The sequence below is a fragment of the Thalia democratica genome, chromosome 1 (assembly GCF_965202585.1).
Source record: "Thalia democratica chromosome 1, ktThaDemo2.hap1.1, whole genome shotgun sequence".
Lineage (NCBI taxonomy): Eukaryota > Metazoa > Chordata > Thaliacea > Salpida > Salpidae > Thalia > Thalia democratica.
Genome location: NC_139165.1, coordinates 74,233,983 through 74,246,266, shown reverse-complemented (window position 1 = coordinate 74,246,266; position 12,284 = coordinate 74,233,983). Strand labels below are relative to the sequence as shown.

The following is a 12,284-nucleotide window of genomic DNA, read 5'->3' as shown; positions in this document are numbered from 1 at the left end:
GTGTTAAGTAAAATTAAACTGTGTTTTGAATTAAACTTAACTTTTTTTTTAGTTTAAATTCAAACTCATAAATGCATATAAAAAATGTTAAGTATTTTTCGGACAATAATAAGAACTAGGATTTTTTCTAAAAACTCAGTTAACAAAGCAACAGATAAGAACAACAAACTTTCTTTTTACAACCTTTTATGTATTTACATATAAAAGATTTACCAAATAAACTAAACTGTTTTTTAAATAAGGTTTGTTTAATCTAGCACTAAAACTAACTCTACAACTTTTTTTTTTCTGTAATAGTTAGGCATTTTTAATCAAATTAAGATATAACAATGCAATGATATAGTTTATTTAATATCTGAAAATCTATAACTTTTCAATTAAAGTTTTGTTAAGTTTTGACTTAAGTATACATCAACAATATAAGCTACATTTCAAACTCTTCTTTTAAATTAAAAAGATTGATTGACCATGTAGAATGATGTTTTTCACACGGATATATGAAAAATGTGATAATCAACTATAAAATAAACGTTTTATCCGTGTAATCATTAGTTAGCATAGCAATTTAAGTATATTAATTTTTTTTAATGAGATTAATGGTAAGGCGTTAACTTGATTTGAAAACTATTAAGACATAAAATAAAATGTTTTAGTAAGTGCACAATAAAATATTTTTACAAAGCATACAGTCTGTGGTTTTGTAACCACTTTGTAGCCATTTCGTTACAGTTTAATTATGATAAACAGTGTATTTGAAGAGGTTCGACATACACTAAAGTACTAGTAAATAGTTTGTTTTATTAAAAATAATACTTTATGGCGTATATGTAGCTTTTGAAGTAACTCATATGGAAAACTTAATTCAAGTACTGTATTTTACAAAGTTAAAAATTTAATTAACACTACTTCAAAGTCCTTCATACTTTTAGTTATTTAAAATGTTTTATTTTTAAAGTATAACTTTAAGTTATGAATCAACAAATTAAATTGAATTAAAAGATTTCACAGCTAAATCTTTAATTTGTTGTTTACTTATCTGTTTACAACCAAGAAAGGCTAAAGCTTAACTATTTACTAATTGCATTATCGAGATTTCAAAATCTGACAACCTAGTAACATTAAAACTTTAACATCTAAAATAAAATTTACATTAAAACTAAATTTACAATATTTTTTATCAGTTAGAAAAAAAGATGCGTAACAATTTAATAATCACATTCTATATTTAATATTGTTATTAGCATAAATTATTGTTTTTTTATATCTTATATGTGCTAAGTTTTCACTTTTTTCTCCTAAAATATTATTATATTTGAAGTTATCTATATAGATAAACTTAAAAGAAATAAAAAAATTTCCAAGTTAACATCATTTTGTGGTTTAACAACCTATAAAACCTCGCTTAACCTTTTACGAAAATTAAAGTAACGCGTAATCTACATTGTCATAGGTTTATATCGAAAACTAGATCTAGTGAACAAAACATTTCTCCCTTCAAAAAACAGCTATATGATCCTTTATTAAGGTGCTTCCTCGATAATTTTTAATACAAACAAATTTTACACAATTATAACACTGTTGTGTTGTAATAATTTATGTATACCACTAAGTTTGTTTGTTTAAAAGTTTTTTTTTATTGTTTGATAATTAGACAAGAATAGTAGCAAGGTTTATAAATTGTTAGTATGAATGAGATACACTGAAACTGTTTACAAAAAATTAATTTAATACTTTTTATTATTTATATACGTTTAGATATTATTGTTTGTGCTTTTTTCATATATAAATGAACAACTGAAGAATAATTTTGTTACTAAAATAGTCAATGTAATATATTTTATGAAGAAACTGAAGCTAGTCATCAAAAAGCTAATTCATTAGTGCATTTTTTCTGTAAATATGATTAAAAAAATCAAAATAGTACCTAAAACTAAAACTTTCTCTTATAAAATTTAGTCTTTTTTTTAAATTTACAGGCATCAAAATACACAAAAGCAGCTCACTCTATACTAAGCAAATGTGTAGCGACAAAACATATTACATCCTTTCATTAAAACTAGTAGCCCTCTGGCAACACCAATGGTGGCTGCTAATTTATTTTACTGTCGTTGTTTGGCTTCAAAATAATTTAACTAAAAGCCGATAACCAAGGAACCGCTTGTATCTGACTCTATCGTTTCCAGAGAAGTTTTCCGATGTTGAAGATGTTCGTGCACAAGTTTGTTCAAACTCGTATTTAGTGTCAAGGCGTTAAAAGACGCCGTGCGAGTCTAAGTGCTGCCCGTGTTTATAAAACATTGAATTTAAACTGGCAAAACAAGAACTTTGGTTAGGGCGGCTAATAAGAGTTTGATTAAATATATAAGACAAAAGTTTATGAACTCGTTACACACTTAGCTCCAATAATTTTCTGAAAGCAGAGTTTTTATTTTCTGTTGCATATAATCAGCTACTTAAAACCATAATATATGTGAATTTGTTTTTGTTTTTTAGTTGTAACGTTTAACTAAATCATTTTCTAATTTCTATAAATTTAGCACTTATTTTAATGCAGTTTTGCTTAAAACAACTGAAAATTTAGTTTTATAATATAATTTTTTTTACGGATTTTTAATAAGTTTCCTTTCGTTTTTTAATGCTTTTATATATATAATGTTTTGTATGCATTTTTCGGATTAAACTTTACTCTTAATAACTTTATAAAGTTACTTAATTTAGCTGAAAATAATCGTAAACTAACGTTTTATACTTATTACATACATAATCGCATTACGATAAATGTGTAAAATAGTAAATCCTCGCACTAATAGGCGACATTCCTTAAGACATTTGAATTTAAGACGGCATTCTTTAAATATTCAAAAAAAAACTACAGTTGTAAAAATGTTTCTTAAACATTCTTTTTTTTTGCCTTTCTAATTTTTCCAATTTTTTTTAACAATAAAGAGATGTTATTAGTTTTTAAATTTATATATCAACAAGGATAGTTCTAACCAATCAGGTATAACAACTTTAAACTAGTTTATCCGATTAGAAATTTAATGCTTGACTAAAAATGAATAAAAAGTTAGAAATTGTATTTACTTTAAATTCTTCTAATATCATCAAACGCCGTATTGCATGATTTGCTATTGATATACTGTATATATGTTATTGTTGATTTTGCATTTAACTTAAAAATAAAAAAATTTAAACTGCTGATAAAATTAAGTTTTTCTTAGTCATTACTTTCATTGTACTATAAATTTTTAGATTTTTACTGTCTTGTTTTTTTTTGTTTTAATCAGTTATTTTCGACTTTAAACTATACACAAAGCACTTTACTTTTATAATTCCATCAAACATAGGTTAATTTTAGATTTTTTAATTAGTATAAAATTGAATGTTGCGGTCATATTTGTATAGTGTTGCTTAAAATATCTAAAAATTTTGAATTTTTTTATAAAAGTAACTAATAACTGCGTTTGTGTAATTTTACAAAACACAATCTGACTGTTTTCATAAGTTCTATAACACAAAATCGAATACTTTTTTAGAAATTTGTTGCTTTTAAAACATGTGTCACTAAATGACTAACAGCTTTGAGTTTTTTTAAAAAGATATCGTATTCTTTTTAGGCAGAATAAAAAGGCTAGTTCACCTAAACATAAACAAAAAGTTAACGCACCAAATCTTTAGCTAAAATATCAAATTTAACAACCTGACACATTTTTTCTACTTTTTTTCTGCGCTCGTTAGGTTATTTTTGGGGCAAAAGACTAAAGAAACTAATTAAGTGTTCGCTTAATGTAGTATTAAGCTTGTATCGAGCTAAGTTTAAACAAACTGTCTTTGATTTCTTTTTTTTTTTTTTTTTTTAAACGAAATAAAGTTTAAATAAAACAATTTAAAGGAAGTTATAAAACGTTGTATAATATTATTTAGCTTATGCATGTTAGATCACCTAAAAGCTTATAAATGATCTCATCAGTTAGACATTTTAATCAGATTTTTGTTTAAAATCAAACAATTATTCTCCTTCTATGTAATAATTCAAAATATTGTTTTTACAATAATTTTTAAATATTTTTATATAGTATCTACAAACTTTGTTTTAGTAAAGTCAAAAATAAAGTTAATGCAGCAAAAAATAAAATAAAAACTTTGAGTAGCATTAATGGTAGATATCCTACGATATTTTATTATAATTATAATCTTATAAACTGGATATCTACAGCTTTCACAAAAAAAAAACAAACAATTTCTTCTATTTTTTGTAAACTTCTATCTGAACCACTTAGCTAACCAAATATATTGTAAGTGTATAGTTAAAACAGTTAGTTTAAAATAAATACAAACTATTGTTTTTATCCTTCTTAGGTACTTTGGATACTTATAAAGTTTGCAGGTAAACAAACGAGCTGTTACTGAAAAGTTTTAACAAAACTTACATGTGAACTCATGTCAATATTAAAAAAATTAAATATATCTATTTTAGAACACGGTACAAGGCAAAATAGATTTAAAATTTTTATCTATTTTTGTGCACTTAGTAAAGAATTAAGCCTGGTTTTTATGTGCTTTTATTTAAAGATTAAAAAATAAAAATATTAAAGTTTCATATCTAGCTAACTATTGAAATTAATAACATTAACAAAATTTTTTTGCAACTTTAATTTATACTTTGACTTATTTTTTAATTTAAGTTTATATACTGTTAATTTAGACTACGTGACATTTTTTCAACTTAATCATATCAAAGATAATACATTCGATATTTTTAATTTTTTCAAGAAATCTTTTTTAATTAGATAAAAATACTGTGTGAAAAAATTCGATTTAAAAACGACTTAAAATATATTAATTAAAAAATTTATTACAAGTATAACACATAGTTTATATATATCTCCGAAACAGTACTAGTTCAAAACTTTTTATTGTTGTTTTAAACTTTATTCAAAAAGTGTTTTAGCTTTCTTTAGTTGTATTTCTTATAAAAACTTTTTAGTAAAAATTATGTTCTTATGAACAAACTGTTTAACTAGGTTTAAAATATAAAAATCAAAGATTTAATATTAGAATTACTTATTTTTTATTGCATATGGTGTTCAATTATTATATTTGTAATTTTTCGGTTTAAACTTTTAGTTATTTAATTTATTTTTAACGCTAAAAACAATACTTTAATTTAAAGATATTCTGAAGTTTTTGAAGTAGTAAAATTAGTTTAATTAAATAGTTATTCAGAGCTATATAACTTCCAAAAAACCATTTAATGTCATTTTTCTGAGTTTTTGTTTAAAAATACTAATACTACTTTTTACATGGATGTGTTAACCTCTTTATTTTAAAAAACGTATATATATATTATTGTTATACATTATTGTTATACTTAATTAATGAAAATATTAGCAAAGTCGTGAGATAAATACGAAGTTGAGGTGTTGTAGGTAGTTGTGGTTGAGGTAGAGTTTGATGCAAAACTACAGTGAGTAGAAGAAAATATTGCAGCATGAATCGATTTTACTCACGTTTGTTTACTAGTGATTTTGCAAGTTGAACGAAAAACACTTAAGCTTTATCTCACGTATTTTTCTTCATAAAACGAAATTTAAAATAATTGTAGATCAAACAAATTGGTCAGTCAACACTAAACAAGAAATAAAAGCTATGTACCTAAATTATACTTAAATTTAATTAAAAAGATACACACAAACAAAAATAAACCATAAGATAACTAACTGTTTACTTATCTCAAAAAAGCTCATTTACACTTAAAACTGAGCAATCGAATTTAAACTGAGCTGCTTGATACGCTAATGTCTGTTTTATATAAAAAGTAAATAGTGTTCTTCGTTTCTTACCTACAGATTTTTTTTTCAATTTTCTTAAATAAAAAATGCCATTTTACCTATATAAAATTTAAATTTGTGTTATATGCCTACGTAAGTTCTTAATAAAATACTTTGTTTTATAACAAAAAAATATATTTCATTGTTTCTTAATTATAAGTTAAACTCTTTTGAGTCGTCGCAAGTATGTAAGTATAAGAAATTTTTACAAATTATTTGAAAAAAAAATAGTTGTGCCTCTAGATTCGACTGAAATTTAAGCAACGTGTTAAACTATACAAGTTAAAACTTTAGTAACAACAGCTGAAATTACAAATGTTTTTAATCAGAAAAAAAGATATATTTCAAACTTTATTCATTATAACAAAGTATCGATAGTTTTTATTTATACACACTAAAACTATGAAGAACAATTCTCTAGTAATTTGGCCAGTTTTAACATGCTTTTGCACATAATCAGTTAAATTTATTTGACATGTATGTACTAACACGGACAACCGTAGTATAGTTTTACTTAAACACTTTTTGTATGATTAAACATATTTGTATGAATTGTAACGATTTAATCATGAAGTTAAGATAACAGCTTACTCAATTTTTTTTTTAATAAGTTGCCGGTTTTTGTTGTTCATCGGTGTTTTAAAGTTTTTAAATTCATACTATAGCTCTATTTCTTTAGCCTATTGATTGCTACCACTGTAACCTATATAGCTTAACTCAATGCTTACTACGGTTTTATTGTTTTTACATGCAAATATTACACTAAAACCATTTTACTATGTTTTTGTTTCCTTTATACAAGTTAGGACAGCTTACAAACTACTTTTAAATACTTTATTAATCAAATTAATTTGTGCATACAAATAAATAAATTCTTTTAAACAACACAAGTGCGCTTTTTAAAAAACACTCCTTTAAACTATTAATACTTTCTATTAATTTTCAAATTATATATCAAGTTTATAAGTCAACATTTCTATTTATTAATAAAAAATAATATGAGGTATAAGTACATATAACATGAAGAAAAGTCAAAAATACTCTTAAAAAAATATTTTTACTAATTTTATTAAATTATCTAGTCCGTTAATATATTTATTTTTAATTGTTTCAAAACTTTTTATAGCTTTATAAAACTACTTAAACATATGATAGTGCTTACTTTGATAACAAAATACTTATATATTTTCTTTTATTATAAAAATTATGATAAAGTAACTGTTTTGATATAAAATTTTAAAAAATATTTACAACTTTTATCAAATATGTTTATCAACTACTTAAAAGTTTGTTTTTTTTGTTTTTTTTTTATAAGTTTATTGTAGTGGGTATGTTAGTAAAGTAATGGTTTTATTTGTTAGATTTTCAATTGTTTTTAAAAGTTTATGATTACAACGTTGTGAATAACTCAAAACTTTATGCTTTCCATGTTAATAATGTTATGAAACTTTTACTTACGTCTTGAAAAATTTATGATTTCCAAACTTGAAAGCTAAAACGTGCAGTAATTAAATTTGTTTAATTCACTTTTAATGCGTTCAGTTTTGCAGTGGATTGACAAAACGTTTATTGAAAATTCAATTATTGTTTTTTCGTTTTGTTTTTAATAGTTATGCAGAAAACTAATATAAATATTTCAAATTTTTTGATATTTTTGGTCATTTAGTTGGAAATCAATAGAATTAACAATTGATGCAAAAAATTATAAAACATTACAAAAGTTTTTTTTTTTTTCAATAAATCATGTTTAAGTATTTTTAGTTATGTATAAATACCGTAATTTTTTTTTTTCGGGATATATTTTCAAACTATTTCAGCATTTTTAAATCAAAAACTTAAATTTTTTGTTCAAATCGAGAACGTTCTTTAAAATTTAAAAGTGTATACAAAAAACACTTGAAACCTTTTTAAAACGAAAAAGTTTTGATATCGGAAAGTTTTCACACAAAAAAAAGGGTAAATACTTTGGCAAAGAATCAAAAAATCACACAACTTAATATAAACATATAAAAGTGTAATGATTTATTCATAGTTTAAAAAGATTAAAATCTAAAAAATTAAGTCAAGTTCGACAAAGTAATAAATGGTTAGGTTTAAATTTATATTAGTTTATTCGGAAATATTTAAAACTCTTATTGATGTTTAAAAGTAGCTAGTGGACAATTTCGCTATTTCTACAAATATATGAAATTCAATTTTATTTAAAAAGTTTCAAATAACTACAAAATATTAATAATTTAGTAAGTTTTATCTTTCAAATATGATTAAAAAAAATAACGTAGATATATTAAGTTTTTTAACTTAAAAGATCCATACAACAATTCACTAATGTATTTTTACTTTCATTAGTAGCTTTAATTTTAGTTTTCTAACAGAATAAGTACACATGTTAATAATGTTCCTTTTGTAAAACAAATAGAAAATTAAACAACAACAGCAGTATATATAGCATAAGATCTTATAGTTGCGAAACAAGTAAGCGTTGAAATTTTATATCGGATTTTCATGTCATTCATTTACTCTGAAATAAAAAGACAAACGCTTCAACAATAATTCCTCAAGTGAGCTTCTTTATACGCCTGCATTCATAATTTTTAATTAAAAACAAAAACCCATAACTATTGTCTTTTAAAGGACACGAACTACCAAGGCATTTTTGGAATGCTAAAGTAATCTTTTGAAATACCGGTACCACAAAAAATTTGAAAAAACTGAATGGCTTTTCCCAGTTGGTTTTTGTTTTTCTGGTTTAATGCTCTCAGTTTTTTTTATTCCTTCACTCATTTCGGCTATAACGCTTTTGTAGACCTTTAAAAAACAATGTTTTTTTTACTTTTTATTTTACCTGTATTGTTTTCATTAGAGGAAAATATTAGCTTTACATTAAAAAGTTTAATTATCTTACGACAACGAAGTCTTTATTTTTGATATACTACACTGTTTGAATAAAATAGTTTTATTTTGTTTTTATTTAATTTGTTTGTAAATGTTTTCTGATACAAAATGCTACTAATTTATTTTAGGAAAACTTCTTAAAAATTAGTTTTATATTCTTATTACTACCACAAAGTTTAAATGCTCACTTTTTCATTAGCCGTCAACCCGATAGTGAAGTCCGAATGCGTGAAGTCGTCAATAATTTCCAATCGCTTCAAATTGGGCATCATGGCAGCGAACATCTTGCAATCGCCCAACACCGAAATGCTGTCAAACTCGGCACAGTACACAAAAGTGTCCACTTTGTACTTTTTCAGGTCGTAAACCGGCGCCTGTTCGCTTCCGTACCGCCAAAAATTCTCTTCCGGTCCGAAGTCGTAGTAGAGCATGCCGAACCTGTCCGAGTTTGCCATTTGCACCCAGTGGTCAATCACCTTAACAAGATTGAATATAAAGAATCAGTATTATATTAGTTGTTATATTTAAGTTAAGCTTAACAAAAACTAGATCACCTTAAAAAAAAGTTTTAAACTCTGTTTGTTTTCACATAAAAAATAGTATATATTCCGATCTTTTTTAAAAGCAAACTAGTTTTTAATCATTCAAAAGTAAGTATTTATAACAATTATTCACTTTAAAATATGTACTTATCAAGTATTACTTCAAATTATAAAGTAATTAGTATACCCCCCTTTTTCAATTTTGTCAAAACAGTACTTATTAAATAATATTAGGGTTTTAATGATTCAAACTACAAGACTTAGCAGAACAACTATTTAATAATAAACAAAATTAAGGTGTAAATGTAGTTTAAGCGTACTTTTTATTCTAACTAATAGCTTTTTCAGTGAATTTTTTTCTTCACCTTTTTGTATACATAATCTAAGCCTGTCTAATTCTAACATTATAATCTTCGATTAGTGTTAATCATTACAAACTGTTTTCACCCTAGTACAGCGAAACACTAGTAATAACAACTTCATTAATTTGTCATTGCTAGAGTCATAAACTATTAATCAGAAACTGTTTACAATGCATAATAGATTAAACCCTACCCAATAACTAGCTTTAAATTTTTCTAAACTTACTCAGCACAATAAAAAAGACAAATCATTTAAAAGTACTTTTTATTAAAACTTAACAAACTATTTCTATACAACAACAAAAAAGTTTTTGTTACTTTATAAATACAGCTTATACTTTATAAACAAAGTTATAAAGCAAAACAAGCTTTTTATAAACCGATAGTAAAAGTTTTAATAAGAAAGATAAGAAACCTAACTAAAATTAGTAAATCCTTGTTTTTTAATCTCAAAATGACTTGAGACAGATAATGTGGTTAAAATAGTTTTTTAGTATATTTTTATATTGTTTAAAAACTTAGAAATTTTCGTCAATTGCTTTTTTTTATTGTTTATTAAAGTTTTGTTTATGATAATCTTAAAGATGTTGTTAAAAATTATTACTTCTTATGATTAAATAACAAAATTTAAAATCTCAAGTTATTTACGTATAATTCGAAGACAGTAGACAGACAAAAGATTAGTTAGGCTTTAATTAGATTAAAATTTAATACATGCTTATTTAAACTTTTAAAAAATTATCAGTATCCACAGTATTACAAGTATAATACACCAAACATATTTCCAAAAAACAAAACATGATATAAAATGTCATAGTTTTAGAAGTTTTGAATTTCAAAACTTAGAAAAAGTACTAGATTTACCACAGTGCTTTATAATATTTTGAAATGCTTTTCTAAGTGCAGTAGTTTAGGTTTTAGCTATTTTTAGTTTTTTGCAAAACACTAGTTGTGATAAGCAGGTTTTGTTACAGGACTTTTTTAAACATAACATCTAATTAAGTACACATCTTGTAGAAAAAGTTGATATTTAACTCAAGTTAAAACTACTTTAATAAGTGGAAATATATACAAAAAAATATATGCTACGAAAAATTCTTTAAAACAATTAAACTATCTGAAATATGATGAAATTTCTGTACAAGTTTTAATATTATAAAATAAAAACCTTAGTTCTGAAAGATATTTACAACAAAATGTGACAAAAAAAAGGTTTTAAAATAGTTAAACTGTATTTAATTTATCAAAAAATAACTCTTAAGTTTTTATACTTCAGTTAAAAATAATTATTTAGTTAAAAATTATTGTAAATTTCTTCTTGCAAAATTATTAGAATATCGCTAAAATGCTTTTACTTTGTAAAATTTATGATTTGAATTATTTTCTATTAACAATTAATCAAAAAATACAAATTAATAAAACAACTTATGAGAAAACAAACCTGTATTGATGTACCACTTGGTTCGTGATTCGCATAAACTTCAGTTCGCGACTGGTTTATATTTCTCCTGTTAGCAAACCCTTCTATCGACCAAAGTTTTGAAAAAAACTTAGTCACTCTGCAAAATTCTCTGCTGACCTTACAAATTGTGCTTTTTATTTCCAGCACCGACTGTGGCGACGGCAAAAATTCCCCATATGCAAACTTCCGATCGAGTTGACTTATGAACTGTACGATAGGAGCCATTTGCTTCAACGGATAACTCATGTTGGCTACATAACCAGTCGGAGCCATCGCGAAAATCTATATTTGTTTTTTGTTATTGTATTGTAGGAAGGTAAAACTTTAAATTGTTATCGTATTCAATAAGTTTTTGATGTAAACTGGTAATAAATTTTGTTTTTAGTTGAGATATATTGAAGTGTTTTAATACTTTTCTAATATATTTTTTAATAATGATTGAGATTGTGTTTTATTTGAAAAATCTTATCTTATTTATTTTTTTATGAACGAATTAAACTGGTTACTATTAAAACTCACTTTATTAATTTTATCTGAAACCTCAGCCCCTTTGACAATGACACTTGACATGACGACATTGTTGGCTTGCGAGTGTCCGATGAAGTTTATCTTCTTCTTCCTCGTCGCCGCTAGTATGTGCTCCACCATGGCCGGAATGTCGAACCTTCCCATCTCGTCCATGCTGAACTTCCAGAACCTCGGGTCGTTGGGCCGCAGTTCCAAGTGCCTCCTGCTGTACTTGTTGCCGCGGTTGTTGCCCAGCCACACGTCGAAGCCCGCGTCCCACAAAATAAAAGGCAGACTCTGGTTGCGCGAGTCCAGCAGAAAGTAGTCGGAAGCCTGCAGCAGCCCGTGCAGGATCAATACGGGAAATCCCCTCGAGTTTTTCCGCGGCAGCCTGTGCATCTGGAGAATGTGGCCGTCCTCGGTGACCACGGCGCTCGCCTCGAAGGGAATCCCCTTTGATAAAACTAACTGTTCGGAATCCATGTAAGCTTCAGGTATGAAGGCGAAACTCGAGTTGCAAAACAGCATTAAGAACAATGTTATTTCAAAATTCATTTTTGGTGAAAAAAAATGAGTGCTTGTAAACCGTTTTTAAAACTGAAAAAAATTATGTTTTACCTGTTAAACAAAGCGTAGCTTTTTTATTTGTTTATGTTATTTTATTAAAAACAAAACAGAAAAAAAA

The 12,284-nt window shown here is 25.3% G+C and overlaps 1 protein-coding gene across 1 annotated transcript; it reads right to left on the bottom strand.

Moving 5' to 3' along the window:
* Positions 1-8,902: 8,902 nt before the first annotated feature.
* On the bottom strand, positions 8,903-12,154 carry LOC145839170 (lipase member K-like). Its single transcript, XM_082946781.1, has 3 exons — positions 11,612-12,154; positions 11,072-11,374; positions 8,903-9,202 (listed from the first exon to the last, which is right to left on the bottom strand). Exons 1-3 carry the CDS (start codon positions 12,152-12,154, stop codon positions 8,903-8,905), a joined length of 1,146 nt encoding a protein of 381 aa, XP_082802907.1.
* Between the last annotated feature and the right edge of the window lie 130 nt (positions 12,155-12,284).